Here is a 26,158-nt window from a genome sequence, read left to right as displayed (position 1 = left end):
AATTTTACACTGTTTAGGGAAAAAAAATAAATATTTAATTACCAATTGCTTAATACTGGCAGACAATCATCTGACCCATAGGTGGCAGCCATCTCAAGCCAGAGGACGAGAGGACTCTAGCCGCCACGCATATAAAGGATTTATAGTGAAAAACTTTGTTTTTACGGGTTATACTTATTTCCCTTGAATTGACCCATGATATTTGTTCTCTGGTGTGCTTCCAGGCCACCGCCAGCCATTCCGAGTGCTCACACGAACGCCGGCTATGATAACTATCCCGAGGTGAGTCGCGTGGATTTATTGATACCTCTCGGCAACATGTGGCATCAACAGCATTGACCATGAATGACATTGGTCTTGAGTTGACATGTGCGTGTTTTATGACCAATCAAGCATGTATACAAGGTCAAAACTGCTTGGGGTCATTCAATTGAAATGTTTATGTTGCTTGCACATTGCATAGCCATGTTCGATCAGGCTTTGGTATGATTTTGTAAGTAGGGACGGCTGAAAAAATACTAAATTAAAATCCACAGTAGCTGACTGTCACAGTTGTCAAACAGTGAAATGTATATAGAATTGCAGCAGCACATAACATAAATTGGCAAGTGCGGATGCCATTGAAAATTTGCATATTTGGGGAACCTCATAGGTTTTTTTAATAAAATTTTTTTTTTTTTATTAAATAGTGACATTTATACTGGGCTGTCTCAGAGTACTTTCTATGCAAATTGCATCACAATTCATCTCAAACATTTGAAAGGGCACCCACAGTGGCAGCTGTCCCGATGGGCACGAGGTGACTCAGCACCTTGCCTGCAATCGGGGAAAAAAATCTTCCAGCAGACGACGACGATGATCGCTGTGTGTAATCCCAAATTGAGGAAATTTCAGGTCAGTTTTAAATTTTGGACTATGTCCTGAGCAGACAATGTCCTACTCATTTTAATAACATCCTCGGACCTTCAGCATCCACTGTGAAGCAGTAATAAACTAAACTAAAACTATTTTTTTATTTTACCAGGTAAGGCCCACTGAGCTATGTAGCTCTTTTTCAGAAGTGACCTGGCCACAAATGATAAACGAAGTGGCTTATCATCGTGTGGAAACATATAGCAGCAGCCAAATACTCTAAATACATGTTGCTAAATTTGGAGGGAAAAATCAGAAGAGCCGGATAAATATCTACACAACCACGGGGAGAGCATGCAAACTCCAAATATTCAGCAGGTGCCAGGGTCTGGGTCGAAACCACGACCTCCTGCATACCAGGCGAGGGAGTTAACGTCTCGCCGCCTAGATTCGAACCATGAACCTCTGCAACAAGCAGCGAACGCACTCCTGCTGGGCCATGTCACTACTTGACAAGTAGCTTGCTGTGCGGTCAGGGCACCGTTAACATCATTTGCACATTTAAATGCATGTCTTCACAGCCTGTGAAAACATAGATGTGGAAGGTTAAGCATGTTTTTTGTTCGTTAAAATAAAAAATATTTCTGAAACTTAATTTTTTACACGTTTCTTGTCTTATCCTGCACTTCGTGTCTCCGATTCAAGGGCTTGGGCTGAGTTTCTAAACAAATGTTTTCATGGATGAGAGCACATTTCAATTGACGCGTTTTTGTTTTGCAGTCTCAGCAACTGTCAACGTCAAGTAGTGCTCCACGGATTAATCCAGTCAGGTGGGCGGTGTTGGAATGCATACATCTTGGTGATATTCAATTATTCGGAGAAATACTTGCCTTGCAGTGATACTTGTCTTTAGAGCTGACCAATGCTGTGTGTAAACATATATATATAAGCACAGCTCCATTCTGTGTTCGCACATATAAACGTTTGTAAAGTCTCATCGGCCTAATACCTTTCCCGACCAATATTTTCAAGGAGCATGTGTTTAAGCATGCAAACTCTGGACTAGTTTCAACTTTCTAGGTCTCGTCGACAAAAATGTCTGGCTTCTTAAACAAATGCCGCCGGATTACCAGATGTTATTGCCACGAACCGTAACTATTTGTGTTGGTGTGCTGTAGACCCCCGCCAGCCGTTCCCAACGTTGGCTTCTCCACGGATGTCAGCTATGTCCCCCACGATTCCCAGGTGAGTTGAGGATGCCATCGCCGCTAGCCGTGTGCGCCACACTGCTGGGGTTGCTGCTGTGATTTGGCAATGCCATGACATCATACCCACGTGATCTAAAAACCACGATAATCTTACGGTCCATTTTGTAAACTCATTTCTGTTTGAAATTTTGTAGCTTATATATTTTTTTCTCGCGTGTTTTATTTCCTAATAAAGTATTTTTGAAATAATTGTTTCAAAGCACAAAGCACTGCACATAGTTATTACTCATTACATGAGTGTTTTGCAAAGTGCGTTAAGGAATAATGTGCAGACATGATGGTTATATTGACCCACTTATTCTATTTTTTTGTGTACGCAACGCGTTATAGCATGTGTGTTATAGGTTACACACTTGCAATGATTAAAATACTTGCGGAAGACTAATTTTGAGTGGACTGCAGTGGAACATGAAAGTGAATATTTATCCTCGAAATACAGCAAAGCACAAAATCGATACAACAAAATTGTGAAATAACATCTTAAAAGATGATAACTTAAATCGCGATAATAATCGGGGCTTAAAAAAAAGTCACGTTGAATAGTTTCATGAAAAAATATTAAAGCGGGAACCCCTTTTAACGCAACAAATAAGAACATGGACATTATGGAAAATTGGCCGGGTTTTCGATAGCTTACAACAGATATAGCCACTTGCGGTTTCATTTGAAGTTCACTTCCGGTTTCATTTGAAGTTCACTTGCGGTTTCATTTGACGTTCACTTGCGGTTTCATTTGAAGTTCACTTGCGGTTTCATTTGACGTTCACTTGCGGTTTCATTTGACGTTCACTTGCGGTTTCATTTGACGTTCACTTGCGGTTTCATTTGAAGTTCACTTACGGTTTCATTTGACGTTCACTTGCGGTTTCATTTGACGTTCACTTGCGGTTTCATTTGACGTTCACTTGCGGTTTCATTTGACGTTCACTTGCGGTTTCATTTGAAGTTCACTTGCGGTTTCATTTGAAGTTCACTTACGGTTTCATTTGAAGTTCACTTGCGGTTTCACCGGCACATGGGTCTAAACTGCATCAGTTGGTCTCCATTCAAGATTTGAAGTTTTCGTGACTGCAATGATCCATACTCTTTGGTTCTTTCGGTAAAGTCACGTAGGTTGAAAATAAAAAAATGGAAACAACAAAATTAAATCACGACGTTTGTTTTCGCTGTGGTGGTCCCCAACTGATGAAGGACGAAACGTCGTGATTTAATTTAGTTGTTTTCATTTTATTATTTTATTATTTTCACCTACGTGACTTTACTGAAAGAACCAAAGAGTTGGTCTCCAGTGCGACTGCAAGGCGGCAGCGTGTGTCAGTCACACGGCATCCCACTGAGCAGCCGGTCGTCACCCTTAGCCTCTTAAAAAGTCACAGCAGTACATGAATAAAGAATCTGCGTGATTTTTTTTCTCATTAACTTCTATTGGAAAGTATATAGTGTGTGTAAATGCAAATAAAAATGTGTTTTTTTAATTCCTTATTTTGCAGCAGCATGCATTAAGTGTGATTCCAAAGTCTCTTGTGGTGTTTTGTCATTTTTGTAGGATCACAGCGTGGTTATGCTGGGCAATCAGCAACCGTGAGTGCCTTTTGTGTTTTTGTTAAGCAGCTTTTAGCAAAAGCAACACAGTAACATTTAACATGAAAATATAATACAGTGTCACATATCCAACCATCACATATCCTCCCTGACCTCTTAACCGTTCACACACTCAGTGCATTCTTAGTGCTCAAAGCAGTTTGCGCTTTGTTTTTATTGGTTAACTCGCATGCTATGAAGAAGGGTCATTGCTGAAAAAGTCGCCTATTGTACATTTCCTTTTTAAGGCAGTGTTATCCTCAAATGTGATGAGTGTTTGCTGTTTTTTGTGTGCAAGTTGTACAACTGGTTTTCGAAAGATGATCACATTTACATTTTTCACACATCTGGCTACATACGCCAGTAGCCGGTGAGTCGGACGTGTTGACGTGGCACAGTACGCTTGAGTGTGAAGACTGCACCTGACTTGTGGGACGTAGCCTGGCATGGAATAAGAAACAACGGGGTTCACTGTGGTCGTCTCACCCGGCGATCTGACGTTTGTCACCGTGCTCTTGAAAAAAATTACCATGTACCTCCCCCCCTCACCATGATATTCTTTGGATTATTTGATCATCTTACACTTTGTTGATCGAGGTGGAGAGCATAGATGTGGAAGCATGGAATTACTGTACAACAATGTATTTTACCGTGCGTTCCTTTCCTGCTCACAACATATTCATGAAAGCCCAATAAATACATGATTTGTGCACCGTGTTCAACCATAACAACAACAACAAACACATTCCTGCGGAGGGAGCTGGTAGGAACGTTGGGTTGCTCGGTCAGTGGCCAGGGTCAACGGCAGCGTGGTGTATTCCACAAATATGCCCGACTGTGAGGGCAGGCACAAGCCGGCGTGAGTAGGTGAAACGTTGAGTTTTTTAAGGGCACCACGGGGTGACCAGCCCCTCCCCACCCAGCCCCTCCCTCCCCTCCTCACCCAGCCCCTCCCTCCTCACCCAGACACAATAATCCCCTGTGGGCTGGTGGAACCAGTGGGTTCCTACCAGTTTAATGACCATCTCTATAGTGCCATGACATGCCAAGCACCCCAATGCAAAAAAATGTGTCACACCTAGAAACCTGCTGGCTCAAATCGTCTAAACCTGGACAAGTCACTTTTTCTCATGAGGGCGCCCCTCGAATCAGTATGCATGTTGCCTGTGTTTCCTCCTGCAGGGGTTGGAAGCCACCTCTGCCACAGCGGCCCAAGAAAAGTGCTTGACAGAGACAGCCTCGTGGCAGGCACGCAATCCTCTCCAGCCAGTAATCATCATCTCCAGCCGTTCCGTTCATCTTCATCTCCAGCCTAAATCCGTGCTGAATGCACTTGTGTTCCCCACAGTGAACAAGAAATGTTACCTATCTCAGGGTTGAGGGAAGCGGCACTGATTTTACGTTTTATTATCTTGAGCACAGGCTGAGCCTGGAATTCATCATATAAGCTCCAACCGAATAAGGTTTTTAAATTAAATTAAATGACTATGGTGAAAGCTAACTTTGGTCACATGGCTTCTTATAGTTATAGCTTTTATAAAGATAGGGAGTATATGGTCCTTTAGGAACACTCATTAGGGACAACGGTAGAAGAGGAAAACAATAAGGAACACGTGCTGCTATGATGCTTTAACTAAGTGGTAAAAATGTATATTAAAGTTATTGGTTCTTTCGGTAAAGTCACGTAGAAGGGAAATAATAAAAATACAAATTATAAAATATTATTTTACTATTTCCCTTCTACGTGACTTTACCGAAAGAACCAAGAAGATGAATCCCTGCAGTCACGAAAGCTTTAAATCGAAATATATATTAAAGTTCATGTTTATATGTTAATGAGCTATTTTATGGATGGCATATGTGGTGTCCCTTTATATTTTGTCTAAAGTTCATATTCTGTTATTTCTATCATACATTTTGTGCATTGGTTGCAAAATGTGAAATCATTCGGCGTGATAAATAAAAATATGTTTTAGTCTGTTCTACGTTAAAAAGGAACAAGTGTGGGGAAAATGTGATGGGTTATTTGGCCTCTTTAATCTGCAGCCTAAGGCTTTTACCACTCGGGGAGATTCCGATGAGTTAACGCCAGAGGTGTGGACTCGAGTCATGTGACTTGGACTCGAGTCAGACTCGAGTCATGAATTTGATGACTTGCGACTCGACTTGGACTTGCATAACAATGACTTTGTCCCACCTCTGGTTAACGCCCAGCTTTGATGATTTTATTCTCCTGTTACGAAAGTAAAAATCGGGTAATTGGACAAAACAAAAACTGTCGGACAATGGCTACTTAATTTGGTTTATCGCCGTGCCAGTTTTCATTTTTGCTAAAATGAGGTGCGTTCTTACATTTGCAACCTATACGGATAAGTGTTAATGCTTAGAACAGAGTTGGTTCAACTTGTCACGATGTCTATGTTATTAGATCACGCAACATTTATTAAGTAATAGCATGTTAAAAAAAACACATTTCAGCTATTTCCAATCCACCAGTGGGAAAGAAGGCCCCCTCCACCCCACGTTTGTCCTAAAAGCTCTTTTTGATCAAACTTCATGTTGGTGCGGTGCGGTTTTGCGACGGTAGATGAGAGGGCAGGGGGGGGGGCCGGGTTCTGATATCAGTTGCCACTGATGTTGGTCGTAGCCGGGCATTGAACTCGTGGTTGCCGGGTTCTTACTGCAGCGCTCTAACCCACTGCACAACCACTCCACCCGAAAAGGCAATCGTAAGAAAGTATTTTTAAATGACGTCGCACAATTAGTTGCTTTGATCACCACACGTGATTCGAAATGTTGCCTACATTGAGCTGAGCAGAGCTTGTAAAGCGACTGCATTACATGATCCCCGTTGTGCCTTCGTCCCCTGCACGTTTTGTACGTGGCATTTCGCGAGCTTGCCGCTCATGTACTTGTAAAGTGCGTGTCAAGATATCTTGCTCGAGTGTCTGTAACTTACAACGTTCATTTAAAAAAAGAGGCAGAAAATTGATTTTAAGAAAGTACACGATATAAATGAATATACCCCAAACTAATATGCCATGAACTTCTGGTGCAATAAGAAAGGTATTGGATGTAACAATACAAGAAACGTATATGTAAGTGTGCAAAAGTGATTCAATAAAGACCTTTGTTTTTCTACATTTTTTTTCGAGTAAATCACTGCCTTTACGTTATGCAATCAACTATTAAAATGTAAATTAAATTAACCTAAACATTGTTGATTCGGTGGTAAAGATGCGGCCTTGCAAATTCATGCTCATGCGACTGCTGGCGAGAGCACATCCACTTCGAGGAGCAGCTCAAGAGAGCATCTCTATTGGGTATTTGGCAGAGGTGTGGACTCGAGTCATGTGACTTGGACTCGAGTCAGACTCGAGTCATGAATTTGATGACTTGCGACTCGACTTGGACTTGCATAACAATGACTTTGTCCCACCTATGAGATGTGGACTCGAGTCATGTGACTTGGACTCGAGTCAGACTCGAGTCATGAATTTGATGACTTGCGACTCGACTTGGACTTGCATAACAATGACTTTGTCCCACCTCTGGTATTTGGCCTACTCTTCCACACTGGCCAAACGTTTTGGACAAAGTGTCAGTGCCCTAATAGTATACCCCACGTTACACGTGCCCACAGATTGACTGCAGTGTACCCCATGTATGTATGTTGAACTTCTTTCTCACCGTACGTAGCCAACTGTGCCAATCGGAGCTCTTGGTGGGGGGGGGGGGGGTGAACTGGTGCCTTGGGCACGGTTGGGTAGCTCTGCTATATTTTAAGCTGTGTTCAGGTTAACTTTATAACAGGTCCCTGCGGTGTGGGCTGGTAGGAACGAACAAATGAATGGCTATAATAAAATGAAATGGCGGGGGTACGATACGAAGGGAGAGTTTGAGGCCTAGTTCTAGGCTTTAGGCCTAGCTGTAGGCTTTAGGCCGCTGTGAGTTAATTTTCAATTTAAATGTTTTCATTAAAAACTATCTCAGGTAATTATAAGGGAATGTTACACTTGTTTAGCCAGGAAAGCCTCACTGAGTCTAAAGGTTTTTGTAGGTTCCTGCCAAGTGTTTGCAGTAGGGGGCGATGTTGCTACACCTAATCGGACATCGGACGGACGATATAATCTATTGTAGGCTGGTTCACTTCGTTCCTACCAGTATCATTTTAAATAAATAATATTTAATCTAGATCTGAAGTTTTCGTGACTGCAGGGATCCATACTCTTCATGAAGCCATCCAGATATATCAACATAGACATAACTTCAACCGAGAACATGAAAAATGGCAAATATAATAATTGTTTTTTTACCCTTCTATTTGGCAACAAAACTGACACCTTTTTTTACAAGGAGTCATGTTTGCATAGACCACAATATCTGCAGCCATAATACAAACAAGAAATAACATAACTCTGATAATATATGCACTGTCCTTGAAGTTGATTGGTCCACACCCGAGACAGCTTTCCTTAGAGCCTAGTCTCACATGGGTTGGACCAGATGACGCCAAAATGCGCACAACTCAAGGACAATGCACCATCAGAGTATGAGAGCTCGGGGTAAGCATTTACACCATTGGAACCTCATTTGCCAGTAAAAAATATGATAATTGGTTTTTTACCCTTCTATCAGAGTTATGTTTGTTTTTTTGCGTTATGGCTGCAGGTATTGTGGTCTATGCAAACATGACTCCTTGTAAAAAAAGTGTCAGTTTTGTTGCCAGATAGAAGGGTGAAAAAACAATTATCATATTTTTTAATGGCAAATGAGGTTCCAATGGTGTAAATGCTTATCCCGAGCTCTCATACTCTGATGGTGCATTGTCCTTGAGTATACATTACCAAAATTCGTAAATATTTGCCTTTAAAAAACTAAATATAACCAACCATAATATGTGGTGAATATTATGGCTGGTTACCATCTATTTTTAACATTCCCTGCATATACAAGGCGTGTAAAGCTCACAGAAAAGTCACGTAGGTTGAAGTTTTCTCACTTTACTTTTATTGTTTTGGTTCGAATACTGTATTTCACAATGAATTGCCTTCGGAAATTGCACGAGCAAGGCATATAATGAATAACACAATTGGAACAAATGAGTAAACATGCTGATATATCAAGAAAAAAACGTGGGATTTTTTTTTTACTGATAAACAATTCTGGAAGAAATAATGGCAGCACCTAGGCATGCAAAACTGCATTTATACTTTATTTAATAAATGGCAGAAAAACAGTGCAAAATATAGTCCAAAAAGGAAATAGCACCATACAAAGGTGGCGTGCACTGCCTGGAGTGTTATAATGAACCACTTCTGACTCACGTTTGCATCGTGCAATTGTTACATTTACAACAGAAAACAAACTGTATCTCTGCTATAATGAACATTTAAATGGTTCACAAAAACATTGCCACACTGCTTTAGAACAGAAACATACACAATGGGCTGACATTTAGGATTATTAATATATATTTTTTATTTTGATTGTCGTCCAACGCTCATCTTCATCAGCAGCGTGGAGGGAGGGTCCCGAGACCCCAGTCGAGTGCTGTCGGGGGGATGGCTTCACCACACGAGGCTGGTATGGCACCTCATGAAGCTGGGCCCCATCGCCCGTGTGGAAGGTTGAAGCCAGGAAGGTAAATGGTTGGGAGTTGGCGATTAGGAAGTGGTTCTTGATGTCGGTGACATTTCAGATAATGGCCACTTAAGAGCAAATAAGAAAGAAGGGCCATCGTGCAAAGTGTCACCCGACTATATTTTATTTGGCAGTATGAATTATTAATACAGTATATGTAGGTTTTGGCTTGTGCTTGTGAACGACTGCAAATGCAGTCTCTTAATCATGTTTTAGTGAAATGGTAAATACTCATGATTTCGGCCAGGGCTTAATTTATCCAGAAATTCATCTTCTTGGTTCTTTCGGTAAAGTCACGTAGAATGGAAATAATAAAATAATAAAAATAAAACAATAAAATAATTCTCATGACGTTTCGGCCACAACGCCAGCAGCCGTCCTCAGGTGAATGGTTTCAGACTCTGTCTTCTCGACAGACCTGTTCTCCACCTGAGGACGGCTGCTTGCGTTGTGGCTGAAACGTCGTGAGAATTATTTTATTATGTTTTATTTTTATTATTTTATTATTTCCATTCTACGTGACTTTACCGAAAGAACCAAGAAGATTAATCCCTGCAGTCACGAAAGCTTTAAATCGAAAAATTGTCCAGGAATATTTTCCTGGACCTCCAAGCTCACAATCTTCTGTGCCTCGACCCAGTGAAATAGCCTGAGACAGATCCAGTTGATATCAAGCCCTGGTATTAACTCCAAAGCAATGCAAGTGTTTTGCCAAACATAATTTTCCAATTCAGCTTTCATGTGATTCAACATACTGAACATGTTTTTTTATATAAAAGATGATTAAACAATTCTGCTATATCTTTGTGTAACTCTGTTGTAGTAATGTCATTTGAAAATGTAAATAATAATTTTAGACATGATGCTAAACACATTAAAATAAGAACAATTGTAACACTTTGGAGATATAACACAAACATGCAGCCCTTGCACTGTTTCAAAAGACAAACACAAAAACTTCACGAGTTTTGTTATTTTAAATACATTGTATGTAGAAAAACAAGCTCAACTTTTAACACCAAATGGTCGTTAATACTGTGCACTGCCATGTGCTCAAAATCGTCAAGACACTCAAGGCATTACAAGGTTGTGTTTCAAGCTTCAGCAGAGAATGGAGCAGCTTCACAGCCGCAGTCCATGCACCAAGTGAGACAGCTGCAGTTTATAATTCGTGAAGCGGCAGGATTAAAAAAAATCATTTGTTGCACTCCAGCGTCATGAACAAAGGGCCTACAATGCCGTTAACGTTTTCAAATATTACTGTGAAAGAACACATCCAATTGATAATACAAACACATTGGATTTTAATACTATATCATATAAATCAGGTGCACCTCTAAACGGATAATTCGCCAGATAATGGTTGCAATACCTTGCTTAATGTTCCACGCATATGAGTTATTTCAAGGCTTACATTTAGTACAGCATTGACTGTAAACCTTAGACGTATGACATGACACATTTGTCCTGTGCTTCCATTACAATTTTGTAAGGCACGAGGTATCAAGAGGTATGATTCACCAATTGAGGAGTGCTCAATTTTGCTCCACAATTTATATGCTGTTGAGATAACCCACGCTCAATCCATGGGAATACGATAATCCACTTCTAGTTTAGTGAATGATCTCCCCAAAGGTGTTGAAAACCTAAATCACCTTTTTCATCCCTTTAACCTGCCGACACTCAACAAAAGCCTCGCGTTTAAGTAATTCAATGGTTTGGGTCGTCAAGTTTTTCCGAGGGCACTGCTCAGTTGTCACGTTGAGAGTTACAACTCAATTCCAGAAGATTATTTTCTAATCATTGTGGTGAACGTAACAGCCACCAGTGGCTGTAAGGGTCACGTGAACCCATTGCAAAACATGAGTCCTACAACATTCGTACGCGTGCAATTCGACACACATCTTGAGCTTAAGAATCAATATTAAACGATGAATTGTTGCATCATTCAATCTCGATGCGCTATGTCACTGTAAACATGCTGACTTGTTCCTGCACTTTACCTTGGGCTGTGGTGTAGCGTCATCTAATTTTTCTGTTGCTCCATATTGGAATGGAACGAAGGCAGCACCATATTTTAGTAACTCATTGTGGAAAAGGACTATCCATTGGTGCTTTGACCAGTACAGCACCGATTAAAACAAGGCCTGTGTCTTCAGGAATGTACAACTCTCACACTTGGAAGGGGTCGTGGTAGGCTGCGGGCCAGTCACACGCGAGTATATTTGTGATGTCAGGATTTCTTTTTTCTATGACTCAAGTGTGCCGTGAATGTTCCATGGCAACACATTTAATTGATTTATTTAGAAAATCCCTTGCGATCAAAAGTACATGTACGTCATTGACTTTTCACCTTACGCTGGTCCATCATTTTTCATGTCATCAAATTGTAGTGTTAAACCATAAAAAACATCGTAAAATACCGATTAAAGACAAAAAATAAAATCTGAACCACTTTAATGGGTAGTGGAAACAAGGTGGATTTAAACCCATCTGAGATTACAAGTTTTAAATACTAGTGTTTTCATTATCATGTCATTGCCTGAATACTGTTGGAATGGCCAAATTCTTCAGTAAATTGGATAATCCCTTAAAGTCTCATGCCCTTATAGTCTCATGTGAAAATCCCAAGAGTATGCATTGTGTCCCTGGGCCTCTGAGGCATCCATCAGGACTGGCTCTTTAAAATGAGCTAATGAGGTTGTTCAACTGGCCCGGGTAATTCTCAAAGATCTTCTCCACTTCGTCGCTGAAAGCGTCACCTGCCGACAGACATATCACACCATCATCACAATGACCTTCATCACAATCATCATGACCCAAATAAAGCTTTGTTTACCATCACCATGATGCGTACCTGTGTGGTTATAACTGCTTTGGTACGCTGGGAAATGTCCTATTTCCAGCGGAACATGCAGGCTGAGCCATCACCGGGCCCTCGTGGTACAGGTGGTTTTCCACTGGCTACTTCCCATGCCGAGTCAGAACCAAACCGTGACACGCTAACCTCACAAGATAACTGCATCTGGCTTGGGGCCAAGCAGGGCCAGGGGAGGGGCTAATGACACGTCGATTTGCATGTCATGTAATTCATATGAGGACATAGCCCTGTACGTCACTGCGTCGTACACGACTCTCGTTTATAGCGTGTGACGTCATTGGCACGGCTTGGGCTCTACAGTAGAAAAAACAAACCTGCCACCTCTGGAGCCACATCTTGGCTGCTTTGGCACGGCTCGGTTGCACAGTAGAAACGAGGTATACTGTAAGAGCCTTGATATCTGAATAATTATCATAGAATTAGCGCTCTGGCTTTGTTTCTATGGTGTTTTTCACTGTTTTGTTTTTAATAGCCAAATGTGTGACGCGTTGTAAAACCACGTTTTTCAGTAGCCCGGAATCTGCAGTAACATTGATCGCGATGTCATGACGTCTATGCCTACTTAGCATATGTGGCTTTCTTGTCTAGTGTTCTTAAGTTGTGCCAGTAATTTTTCCAGTTGGGTTTTTTGTTGTGCTTAAATTTAGAAACAATAACATGTAAATCAAGACAGTTTGACGTCATTTCGATTGTAAGAATCTGCTGCAAGTGAGGTACTGTATTTAATATATTACGACAAACTCGTGTAATGTTAACTGTTGGGATCGCTATTACCAGAGGTGGGACAAAGTCATTGTTATGCAAGTCCAAGTCGAGTCGCAAGTCATCAAATTCATGACTCGAGTCTGACTCGAGTCCAAGTCACATGACTCGAGTCCACATCTCATAGGTGGGACAAAGTCATTGTTATGCAAGTCCAAGTCGAGTCGCAAGTCATCAAATTCATGACTCGAGTCTGACTCGAGTCCAAGTCACATGACTCGAGTCCACACCTCTGGCTATTACTATTGTGCATACCCACACACGCCGACTTTGATCTCGTGCTATGCTCACTCAGGTTTGCAAGAACGGGTTCTAAGTTGTACTTGTGACAATGATGTATCTTCATTATCATAATTATCACAATCATTAAAATCACCATCATCTTTTGGCATTCTCTGGCCTGACACTGGTGAGACGAGGCTCTAAAAGAAGGCCGTCTCTGGTGTAGACCAAGGAGTCTCAAAGACATTGTATAATTATCAGAGCATGTTTGTTTGCATGTTCACCACAAGTACGTGTGGTTAACGCAGACTTGATTCATTGCAAAGTGTATCTATTTGGTGTTCGAACATCTTAACACCTTTTTTTTTCGATTTAAAGCTTTCGTGACTGCAGGGAGTCATCTTCTTGGCTCTTTCGGTAAAGTCACGTAGAAGGGAAATAATAAAATAATAAAAATTTAACATAATAAATAATATAATGAAATGAAATTAAAAAAATATAAATACATTATTTTATTATTTCCCTTCTACGTGACTTTACCGAAAGAACCAAGAAGATGAATCTTAACACCTGTTTTATTGCCAGAAAGGGTAAAATATATTCTTATTTTTCACACTGATACTGCCAAAAAAGGTCCCATGATATTGTTTGCTTTAAAGATTTTTTTTTGCCATGGCTGGACGTATTAATTCATTTTTTTAAATCTCAGTAAAAAGCCATCGGACGTCAGAGTACTGTAATCGGTGTCGTAAGTATGACCAAAGTGACAATGCGTGGGGACCCACCGACATGACAGTTGTACATCCATATCCTGTGTCCGTCATACTTGCAGTTGCACTTCATTGCATTGTTGGTGAAGTCCGTCTCGGCCACTTCGTAGTTGGGGTTAAGAACAACCTGCCAACAAGAAGAAATACAGGGTGCTTAACAAAAATGTTAACACTTACATGGGACTATCGTTTTTAATGTGAAAAGAAGGGATAATTCACTGTAACATGACAACAAATGTATGTTAATAGGTTCAAAAAGTCAAAGAGTCTCCACTTGTTCGTCATCATTGTCAACACGTGGCCTGGAATCTTCTCCAGGTGGTCTCCAGAGCCCGGAGGCACATTTCTTGTGGTTTCGTTGCAAATTCTCAGAAGTGATGAACATTTTTGAAGCACCCTGAACAACGCACAAAGCCCTTTTAGAAAGAAGACCCAGCAAAACCCTGAACCGTTTCTTACATAAATTGGTTCTCACCCTATACGGCATCGGGCAGTCACGTAACTTACAAAACACATTTCTGCGGAGGGAGCTGGTAGGAACGTTGGGTTGCTCGGTCAATGGCCAGGGTCAACGGCGGCGTGGTGTATTCCGCAAATATGGCCGACTGTGAGGGCGGGCACAAGCCGGCGTGAGTAGGTTAAACGTTGAGTTTTATAAGGGCACCACGGGGTGACCAGCCCCTCCCCACCCAGCCCCAGCCCTCCCTACCCAGCCCCTCCCCACCCTCCCCACCCAGCCCCTCCCCACCCAGCCCCACCCTCCCCTCCCCACCCAGCCCCTCCCACCCAGCCCCTCTCTACCCTCTCCTCTCCACCCAGCCCCACCCCTCCCATTTTTTTATGCACGACGGACGGACACAATAATCCCCTGGTGGAACCAGGTGGTTCCTACCAGTATAATGATAGCAACATAGAGAGTGTACGCCACTCTTTCAAATATGGTGCATGACGGAATACTGTCCAGTTCAATACACGGGAGAAAACATGAGAATGTTCACAGTGCAGTAAAACTGGTCACGTGATCGTATTTCTTACGTTCCACTCCCTACATTGTCATTTCGGAGGCTTCGCCTTTCAATAACGTCAAACAGGAACCCGAATCGATAGTCACGTTCAACGGGAGACTGAGAACTCGTGACCGGGAAGGTCTTCAAGAGATCAAGGCTGGCCACGTGTTCTGATGTTTTGGTGTACGGCAGGTTTAAATGCTGCCACGATTAATAAACCTTCAGCCGACTGATATTTGACAACAGCTTGTCCACTTACGTAACCCAATGGGATGGAGCGGTAGCAGAATGGTTCGTGCACCGCGCGCTTTGTGAGCCCCGATTGCAGACCACAGCTAACACCAGTGGCGAGTGATATCTGAAATGTTTTCTTTCCCTTCGCCAACTCGCATTGACCATCGTGGTGAAGTATGGTGTTATCAGCAGCAGATTAACAGCTGTCATTTAATTACGTAACCCAACTACACACTTTTGGTATCGACCAATGGATAATTATCACATCAGGCTGCCGCAACTGGATGTCCTACCTGTTAGGACCAGATTCAAACCTTGCACGAAACGATATGTTTAGTATATATACAAAAATATATACAAACAATTGTTCCCTGAATACGGCACACACGCTGTTGCACCAGCTATCAAGTCAGTAGCGTAACGAGCGTGGGGGCAGGGGGTGCCTTGCCCTTCCACCTGGTGGCCAAAGCTCCGAGTTGGGGCCCTCTTGACAGCCACCACGAGATATGTGTTCAGCAACAGTGTGGGAGAAGAAAACAAAACGTATGTCACGATGTGATTCGGCAAGAGGAGCCGCCGGTATATAATAGCCGTGGTGCCACCGCGCGAGGCAAATCATAACATTGTGGACTCACCTGACCGACTGCCGCACCCCCCTGAGCTAGCAATGCACAGTTGTTACGTCACTGTATCACGCGCTTGGCACAAACAAAAACAGAATTAACAGGTTTTGAAAAGGGGTTGCGCAATAAAGAGAGGACCTCTGAATGCCAACGCCTTTGTTTGTGACAATTATTTGCACGCTGCTGCAAGTCCACCTAGTGGGCGAAAATGAGATGTCTCCGTTTCTTTCTCTAACGCTACAACTTAAAAAAAACAGGGCTCGGCACACTACGGCCAAAATTTGGAATACAAATTTGGAATACAAATACAAATTTGGAATACAAATACAAATCGCCGCGGTACAATGGCACGCATCTGACACAAATACGAAAATAAAACGTAGCTCAAAGTGTGCACAAGGACTGGGATTTTAGAAGTTTGGTTTAAAAAAAAAAAACTAAAGCCCATTCCTACAGCGAAGATAAACATTCATCATCATCAGCCTTGATCGGTCCACTGTTGGGCGAAGTCACCCCCAAGCCATCACCATCTATCAAGATTTGTTTACAACACTCCATCGAGCTCCTCCACATGGGCCGATCCCATCGCTCCACCTCTGCGATGGACGTCCTCCCAGGCAGGTCATCTCTGGAAAGAGCTTCATAGCTGATCGGATTTCTCCAGGAGGAATACAGATTCTGATCCTGAGCATTTGGCTGCCACTCCATTGCCTAGCAACCAAATGCCACCATCCAGTGGCGGCTCCTGCAAAATCTCTCAGGGGGGGCAAATGTCTGGATGATTGATAAGGTCCACCCATGCAATGAATAAATTAACAGCTTAAGCATGTAAAGGCAACTTCACTTCTTTAATATTAATGCTTATTTATTAAAGATTCCACTAGGTGGCGATAAATTATATTGTTGGATGAAACGTGCTTACGTATGATGACGTTAGCACGTATGATGACGTAAGCACGTTAGTGCATGCCCTCCCGGAAGCCATAGAGAATGCATTGCAGCGCCCCCGTTCGAAAAAAAACATCTTTGAATGTAAGTCTATGGGACCACTCGGGGCGATTTTCAGCTGGAGGGAAATCGCCCAAAAAGAGGCGGTACTCCACAGAACGTAGCATGACGCTGATTGGACTATATCCAGCGGCACAGTGACGGCTAGCGTGACTCTGTGGTTGAATGACATTGGTGGTGCGTCGCCCAATCGCCCTAATGAAGAAACCGCCCCTGCCACCATCCCTTCTGGCGACGTGGCCTGCCCAGAGTTCAGTAACTTTTTTTTTCTACGGCCCAAAATGTGATGTCTCCGACTTGCATATGTTCTCCTGGCCATGTGCTCCTCTTTCCGTCTCTCGCGGTAGTTCTAAACATGGACGGGACAATGCTCTGAGATTTTTCGATTTAAAGCTTTCGTGACTGCAGGGATTCATCTTCTTGGTTCTTTCGGTAAAGTCACGTAGAAGGGAAGTAATAAAATAATAAAAACATAATAAAATAATTCTCACGACGTTTCGGCCACAACGCAAGCAGCCGTCCTCAGGTGAAACCAGGTCTGTCGAGGCGACAGCGTCTGAATGAAACAGCACACGTGCTTGGAGCATATATATAAGCTGGGTTGGAAGAGGGGGGGGGGGGGAAGGGCGCCTTGACAAAAGAATTTGCATATCAAGAGGAATTTAGCATATTTATGGGAAATGCAGGTATGTGATTAGTACTACTTATGTCCGTGCATTATTCACTGTAGCTCGGTGCACGGGAATTGTGCGCAGACGCGTGCTTTGCACGCCGCCACAATAGAGGTTTGGCAATTGGAGGGTTTAATATCCGCAACTGGCCCAGATGCACATGTCCCTCCATCAGCCTGCCAATAGAGTGCCTCCTCTGCTTAACACTCGGGGCATCCGCGTGGCAGCAGAAATAAAGGTGGGTTGACTTTAGACTGTGATGTCTTTTGGGAATGGTGTCATACACACATCACCATGGCAACTCCACGGCGAATCCTCGAACCGAAATGCTACCGCAGTCAACATCTTGCATGTGATTTCGATTTAAAGCTTTCGTGACTGCAGGGATTCATCTTCTTGGTTCTTTCGGTAAAGTCACGTAGAATGGAAATAAAAAAAAATATAACATAATAAAATAATTCTCAAAATTATTTTATTATGTTTTATTTTTATTATTGTATTATTTCCATTCTACGTGACTTTACCGTAATAACCAATAAGATCTTGCATGTGAGTCGCACGTACGTTCATATACGATGCATTCAAATATTAATCACATTAATAATTAAAACACGATTTTTTTAAAAGTTAAAAAGCCTATATGAAGGCCAGATGTGATACCCCCCATAGATGTCTTCTGCTGTACTCGATCCGGAATCAAATAACACTGCACTGTGTTCCCCTCACTTGAATCTCTTTAATCGCTTGTAAATGTACGTGTTTGACTTTGGTTGTTTTGTTGGAGTGACACTGAAGCGTTGGTATAAGTTAATTGTCATCATCTTCTTGGTTCTTTCGGTAAAGTCACGTAGAAGGGAACGGAAATTGATCATTTTCGTCCTCACCTGAGGACGGCTGCTTGCGTTGTGGCCAAAACGTCGTGAGAATGATTTTATTATGTTTTATTATTTCTTATTTTATTATTTCCCTTCTACGTGACTTTACCGAAAGAACCAAGAAGATGAATCCCTGCAGTCACGAAAGCTTTAAATCGAAATTTAATTGTCATCAGTTATCTGATACACAACTTACCTATAAAATGGTGACAGTGCCCAGTTTTATTACTGTCATGGTGTTAGCACCAAGAGGGCTGGCTACAACGTCCAGATGCCTTCATCTAGCAGTGGATAGACCACAGCTGCTGCTGCTGATGGTGGTGGTGTGGAAACAATCTATAAATCACGAGCCATGGTATTCAACATTTGTTCGGACGGCGCAACAGCGCCTGATTGTCAGTACCGTGCTGAATGTCAAAGTGGAACGGAAATCGATCATTTTCGAGTGAGCGGCCAGTTTTGATTTCACACCATTTGTGTGGCGCCGGCAGCGCCGAGTTTTAAATTACACGTGGCACACATTTATACGGCATATGGACAACAGGGTAGATCAATGAACCTTATTTAAACCAAGTGAGTTTCCATTGAGATATCAACGTCTGATTTACCAAATAAGGCCTGGGAGGAATTCATGTATGTATGCATGTACCTGGTGCAAAGGTACACATTTTGCATGAAAGGGAAAAACAACACCCATGCAAAAAAGATATACACACCCATGTAGGCAATGGGTGGATATGTGCATGTCCATGTAGGTTATAGGCGTAGGTGGGGAATGGTAGTTTAGTGGTTAGCGCACTGCACTACGAACCCAGCGACACGGGTTCGAGTCTCCCTCTCGGCCAACATCGGTGGCGAATATCTGGACTGGTCCCGGTCCTCCCCTAGGTCGACTCAGCATCGAATGGTTTATAAACACATCAGCGTTTGGGGAGACAAAGGGGGACAGACGCGGCGCTCGCCACCCACCTCCTCGTTGTGCCGTGCTGGGCCGAATCGGTGCTCGTTAGCAGCATCTGCCCCAAGAGTCTGTTCAACGTATTCTTTGGGTCTTTCGGTAAAGTCGTCAAGTAGATCGGTTCAAAGAAATAACAAAACCCTACGACGTTTCGATCACAACACAAGCGATCGTCATCATAATACGAATTCCTACAGTCACGAAAGCTTTGAGTCAATATGTAGTCTGTTAAAAGGCTTATGGGGATGGGGGGGGTATGCAGTTGTTTTTTTGGTTTGTATGTGCCGGATGAAAACACAAGTGCGGCAGTGCACGTTCAGGTGTCGGGTGCGTACACGATGTTGCCCAGGCTGCGCGCGGATGTTCCGTCTCGGGGTGCGTGTACCTGGAAAATGTAGTTTCCAGGCTTGAGGTCGGTGACATCCACCCACTGACAGTCGATGTCGTGCCGGTAGGTGTCGTGGCAGTTCACCGTGATGCCTTGCTCACCAAAGTTGGCACACTCGTACACCTTCTGTCCTCCTGCAGGTGGCGGCATTCACACGCAATCCCTCAAGGCGTTGGGGTCTATTTTTGGTGCGCGGTCTTTCAATGGAGGGCGACAATTCATCCTGAGAGCGCTTTTAATTGCACGGCAGTTTGAACTGCACGGGTAAAATGTTCGCACCGAATGTATTCCTTTACACGCGTTTCGTGTTGTCTTTTCTTCTGCTCTCAAACCGAGACGCTGCGGCAGGGCATAACAGAATCTTTGGATATAATCACGGCCGAGATGGTGGCAAATATTTCGGGCTCTAAAATCTCGTGTCCCCGTCGATGATTGCCATTGTGGACATGCGGATGTTTCTAAATAGATCAAATGCGTGTGATAAAATCTTCACGCAGCCGCCTACGTAGCTTTGTTGACCAGGCTCAAACCACTAACTAAATTAGACAAATTATTTGGTGATAATGCATTGGCAATGATGCAAAAACCACATGTAACATTGCCCAAAGTGTCGCCTTTCGTATAGTTTTTCCCTTTAAGGAATGAGTGCAGGTTTTATTTGGATATGAAAACATAATAAATGTGCACCCTGCCTTATGACAGCTTGGGTACTTTGATCACTCTTTTAAATTATGATAATTTCGTCATGATCAACGTAGACACATGAATCGTTTATCGTGCGACGTGGTAAGGTTTGGTTATGGAACAAAAAATAGAAATGCTTTTTTTGATTGAGCTTTGAGGTATCAACTTTTTTACAGTACGTCGCTCATGCAAATGGCGTCAAAGTAAAGTGGTGCCAACATTTTTTTTGTATATTGAATGAGTACAAAACTAAATACATTTAAATTGACTCAATAAACCAAAAAATATACAATGATATTAATAGAATAAACCCGCTTTTAAAATTAAAAAAATTCAGCAGCAATGCATAAACCATCTGTTCGAGTGGAAAGAGGCTTTGAGAAGGTCGCATTTAAACATCCATATTAATTCGAGACGTGACCCATTTAAGCAAAACAACATGAATACAAAACAACGTAACTAATTTTGTCCACACACTCAGATACTTGATATCGTATTCACGTTCAACCGAGCGGGGAGGCTGGGATCCGTGCAGTGTAAGGTGGTGCACCTTCTTCTTGGTTCTTTCGGTAAAGTCACGTAGAATGGAAATAATAAAATAATAAAAATAAAACATAATAAAATAATTCTCACGACGTTTCGGCCACAACGCAAGCAGACGCCCTCAGGTGGAGAACAGGTCTGTCGAGGAGACAGAGTCTGAATGACAAGCCCCAGGCTTGGAGCGACTATTTAAGCTGGGATGGAGGGGCGAAGAGCGCATTGACAAAATAATTTGCATATCAATAGGAATTTAGCATATTTATGGCAAATGCAGATATGCGATTAGTACTACTTGCGAAATGCGTAGGAGGTTTGGCGAGTGGTTTAAAGTCATTATGACCGTGCATTATGCAGGATTAGCAGCATCAAAGGGAGGGGATAGGGGTAGCATTAATAAAGGTGCACCTTCTTGGCAGTCGGTATCCTCCAAACAGAAGCTGGCCTTGTGCCCCTCTGCAACCTTGGTGCCGTTTGTACTCAGAATGTCATAGTGGGTGAACACCTCCATGCTGTGGTAGTGGCTGCGAGAAGGCAACAACACAACCTGTTACAAGTCAGCCAGTGGGAGGGGGAGTTGTTGAGAGAATGCACCAGACGCCTACGGAGCGGCATCGCCAAAAACTCATCATCCGGTGGTCGGCCCTGTTTTTGTATTCGGTATGGAGCTGTGTTGCTGCGGGCAGCAGAATCAGGATCGCACGGTAAGGGGCATACTTTCTCACGGGTTTGTTCTAGAAGTGGTGTGAGGCTGCGCTTTTCTACAGATAGTAAGGTAGTCGTGTCGTTTGGATGGGACTTGACACTCGAACTAAAGTTTGAACCCTCACTTTCAGCACATTGAATTACGTGAAGGCTTTTGCCTGGAAAGGAGCGCAGCACAGCAGACATACAGAAGAGACATGTGACGTGGCTATGGAAGATGTGAAGAGCCATATATCGGCAACGGACGTAGAGGAAAAGTGCAGGGGAAAAGAACAGTGGAGTAGAGTTCGGTATTGGGAGTCGAGTTCGATATTTGGAGCGAGAAAAATGACAAAGCCAATCACGCCTTTTGGCGTCCTCTGGTCTAACACCGTTTTGAGACGAGGCTCAAAAGAAAGCTGTCTCTGGTGTGGACCAATCAGAGCACGTTGTTTGTTTACATTCTGACCACACGAATTGTGGTTAATGCAGACATGATTCCTTGTAAAAGGTCTCAGTTTGGTGTTTTAACATCTTAACAGAGCTGTTTTGTTGCCAGAAAAAAAGGGGGAAACCTATTCTCACACCTTTATATTAACAGACAAAAAGCCTCTTTTGACACGGGAGACCTGGCGACCGAGCAGAGGGCCGCCGCAGCGATGCAGGAGAGCCAGCGGCGGTGGTTTGCGGCTCACCGATGGCACTCGTGCCACACCCACGAGTGCCGTCCAGCCTTGGGGCGGAAGTCCGCACGGCCCAGGTTGTGGATCTCCGACGAGAAACGGAGCAGGCGGCGCTGCCCGTACGGCCAGTGCATGCTACGCGCGCTCTGGGCCAGGCAGTCCTCCTCGGCTGCGCAGTAAAGCAGGTGCAGCGGCCGGTCCTCCAGGTACGAGGACACCTGCACCAGTGGCGCGTTCAGCACCAAGTCCGGCGCCACTGCACGCACGGGCGACACGCACAATGAAGACGATGATGACAATGAAGACGATGATTACGATGATAATGATGACGATGATGATGACGATGATGACAATGATTACGATGATAATGATGACAATGATGATGACGATGATGACAATGAAGACAATGATTACGATGATAATGATGACAATGATGATGACGATGACAATGAAGACGATGATTACGATGATAATGATGACAATGATGATGACGATGATGACAATGAAGACAATGATTACGATGATAATGATGACGATGATGATGACGATGATGACAATGAAGACAATGATTACGATGATAATGATGACAATGATGATGACGATGATGACAATGAAGACAATGATTACGATGATAATGATGATAATGATGATGACGATGACAATGAAGACGATGATTACGATGATAATGATGACAATGATGATGACGATGATGACAATGAAGACAATGATTACGATGATAATGATGACGATGATGATGACGATGATGACAATGAAGACAATGATTACGATGATAATGATGACAATGATGATGACGATGATGACAATGAAGACGATGATTACGATGACGATGATGATGACGATGATGACAATGAAGACAATGATTACGATGATAATGATGACAATGATGATGACGATGATGACAATGATGACGGTGAAATTGATGACGGCGACGACGACGAATGTGCCTCGTTATCCTCGCGCAAGACAACGCGAGAGTTGACATCGTCGAGTGCGCTCCATTGCAAAGAGGCGGAGTAACGACTCCTAATAGAGGAACCGCGTGCGCTTCACTCGCAAAAGTGTCGGCAGAGAGAGAGAGAGGGAGCCCGCCCGGTGTGAGTGTGCGAGCCATTCATTTACTCTCTGAGCAGATGATGCCGGCGGCGTTCCTGGCGCCGCCCTTGCGGCAGGCGATTTCGGCGCCGTGGTGGCGGCAGTGCTGCAGTGACATCTCGGAGCCCACGCATTTCACTCCGCTCATCAGCACCTGGTCGTGGAGGGGGCTGCCCTCAAAGTACCACGTCTCCTACAGCGGGGGCGAAGGGAAATTGAGAAGCGGGGTTGAGGGGGGGGATGTGCAAGGCGATTCATTAGTTTTTACCACGCGGCGGTTTTGGGATGGGTGCAGAGTGTCGGCGTGAATTGTGCGGGGGGGGGGGGGGGATGTAATTTAATGCGGCGTGAAAGTTACATTCGCTGCAGAATTCGGTCGCTGAAAGGAAGAGGCGTTGCAAAACAAAGTTTTTTTTTATCGTCTAAGACACCGAATTATTACTTTGCAATACAAAGCCGGAATCATTGAATGAAATGGTGTCATTTAAACTTCAGCAGGATTATATAATGTAGCTTATGAGGCAACATAATAACTGCTCTGTCACCAAGTGCATTAGTAGCCTTGGAGACTGAAACCAGCATTGGCTCATTGAGTATCTAATCACAGTTGAATAACGAGTGGCAATACAAAACGATGTCCCCCTGAATTCTATAAAAGTCTTTTCAGCATCATAATTGTTGGAAACATTGTCGAACTAGTGTCTGGATCACAATAGCCACAAGTGCTACACAGTGCCGTGCACACATGGTGGTGACTGATTCAATGTGAATGTTATAGAAGCCTGCACGTGTTGTGCATTGGTCAACAAAGTCGAATTCAGACGATGTCATCCATGATGCATGATTATCCTCAGCCATTGTCTACCCCCTGTTGGATGAAGGCCTCTCCACGATGTCACCATCCCTCACAGTCACGCGATCCCACAATCCATCTCACTCCTGCACACGAACTGATCTCATCTCATCGTTCCGTCAGTGTAGAGGTCACCCTCGTGGGCGCATTCTCTCCTCTGGCTGAGGTTCCATCACCGGTGCCATCCATCAAGCATTATCGCTTCTGGCAATGTGTCCTTCCCAAAGACACTTATTTTTTTTAAAGAACAATGTGATGCCTCCGATTCGTGTTTGTTTTCTGGTGAATGTCAGTCGGTTGTGATTCACGACACGAATTTGTCCACGCTTCCCTAGCAAACACATTTCAGATGTTGTTCCATTTTCTTTATCAGAGTCGATGTTTCTGATCTAAATGTTACCGCTGGAAGTATGTGCAACGATTGTAAACGTTATTAGGCACCCTGGTGTGTTGCTTTTCATTATGAAATCCATTTCCCAAAATGACTTATTTGCTTGATTTCATTATTTTGAATCATATCTATCTGCCATAACTGTTTGTAGTTATATATCCGATTCTGCCATATTCCACTTTTGTCCCTCCAACAATAATTACATTTTATTTAGCATGATAAACGTTGCAAATGCTGTACTGCATTGAGTGTATAGATTAGCTTAGAAATAATAGGGCCTGGAACATCACTAGCAAAATATGTTATATGTCCTCTTAAGACATATTATATATAATAATAATGACATTATATGTCATAATAGGAACGTATTATATGTCCTCTTCAGACATATTATACAAGCATGATCAAATATAAAATAATAAATTTTATTTCGCATCGCACATGCGCGTTTGAAAACATAAAACATGACGTGGCTTTGCGGTCAATGCTGCTGGCTTCCGTTAAATTCTCCAATGATATTCTCACATCTTGGCTTCATAGACACATGAACAACTGTATACCAGCAGTGCCTTCACTATCAGAGCTCCAAGCCATTGTTTATCGTTGCTCAAAAGAACCTTCAATCATTCAGAGCCCTAAAAATGAGTCCGATGGTTTAAACTCCGCTCCACACATGACTTGTGTTAGTGCTCGAAAAGCCTTTGAAGTCATTATCAATTCCATAGCACACATTTATTTACGTTAGAACTGCTCTCTGGAGTAGATTTTTCCCGTTTGTTTAGTTTCATAGGCCGTACATATTTCATATATTTCATATGTACGGCCTACAGTCATACAGGCCACTGACGCTAATCGACAGCAACTGGTGTTCCAAAAAGGTTCTTTAAAACTATAATATAATTTTAAAAAAACCTCATTGAATTAACATGTCCTGTAACTGCAATCGACCATTTGTACAACATTGTACCCATTGCACCACAAAGATCTGCAATGAAAGAGACAATGTACGCGTGCGGCATATTTCATACAGCACTGCTGTCAACCCCCTTACGCCACAAGGCTTATACACCTCATCCGGCGAGCACAGATAAAAAGACACAGCGAGCCGAGCAAATATAGTGGACAAGTAATTCTAGATTTGAAGCTTTCGTGACTGCAAGGATTCATATTCTTAGGTTTTTTCGGTAAAGTCACGTAGGTGAAATATTAAAATTAATAAAAGTAAAATATATATTTTTTTACTTTTATAAATTTTATTTTTTATTTTACTTTTATTAATTTTTAATTTTCACCTACGTGACTTTACCGAAAAAAACCTAAGAATATAGACAAGTAATTCCTATGGGAGCTTGCATTAAGGAGGTCACCTTCTTCCCTCCATAGAGAGGAGGGGTGGAAAGGGGGAGGGGGAGGTGGAAGCTGATGAGCAGTAGGGCTGAGGTGATGGCGCAGATGTTGAGCTGGAAT

General features: G+C 42.9%; 2 protein-coding genes across 2 annotated transcripts in view; one reads left to right on the top strand and one right to left on the bottom strand.

Moving 5' to 3' along the window:
- Positions 1 to 5,389, top strand: part of LOC144934970 (disintegrin and metalloproteinase domain-containing protein 9-like) — a 40,928-nt gene extending 35,539 nt beyond the window's left edge. Inside the window, exons 26-30 of the mRNA XM_078861232.1 lie at positions 225 to 282; positions 1,633 to 1,682; positions 2,031 to 2,097; positions 3,667 to 3,701; positions 4,884 to 5,389. Of these exons, the coding sequence (XP_078717358.1) occupies positions 225 to 282; positions 1,633 to 1,682; positions 2,031 to 2,097; positions 3,667 to 3,701; positions 4,884 to 4,929 (256 nt within the window). The 3' untranslated portion in view covers positions 4,930 to 5,389. The remainder of the gene's footprint in view (positions 1 to 224; positions 283 to 1,632; positions 1,683 to 2,030; positions 2,098 to 3,666; positions 3,702 to 4,883) is intronic.
- A 3,342-nt stretch (positions 5,390 to 8,731) lies between these two features.
- LOC144935171 (lysyl oxidase homolog 3A-like) overlaps positions 8,732 to 26,158 on the bottom strand; it is a 41,930-nt gene continuing 24,503 nt past the window's right edge. The window contains exons 9-14 of the mRNA XM_078861636.1: positions 23,475 to 23,640; positions 22,347 to 22,590; positions 21,376 to 21,491; positions 19,741 to 19,877; positions 13,995 to 14,106; positions 8,732 to 12,106 (exon numbers count right to left, since the gene is read on the bottom strand). Coding sequence (XP_078717762.1) covers positions 12,027 to 12,106; positions 13,995 to 14,106; positions 19,741 to 19,877; positions 21,376 to 21,491; positions 22,347 to 22,590; positions 23,475 to 23,640 — 855 coding nt within the window. The 3' untranslated portion in view covers positions 8,732 to 12,026. The remainder of the gene's footprint in view (positions 12,107 to 13,994; positions 14,107 to 19,740; positions 19,878 to 21,375; positions 21,492 to 22,346; positions 22,591 to 23,474; positions 23,641 to 26,158) is intronic.

Source organism: Lampetra fluviatilis, chromosome 12, assembly GCF_964198595.1.
Source record: "Lampetra fluviatilis chromosome 12, kcLamFluv1.1, whole genome shotgun sequence".
In the NCBI taxonomy this organism is placed as follows: Eukaryota; Metazoa; Chordata; class Hyperoartia; order Petromyzontiformes; family Petromyzontidae; genus Lampetra; species Lampetra fluviatilis.
The sequence above is the reverse complement of the archived record's forward strand: the minus strand, read 5'-3'. Positions and strand labels throughout refer to the sequence as shown.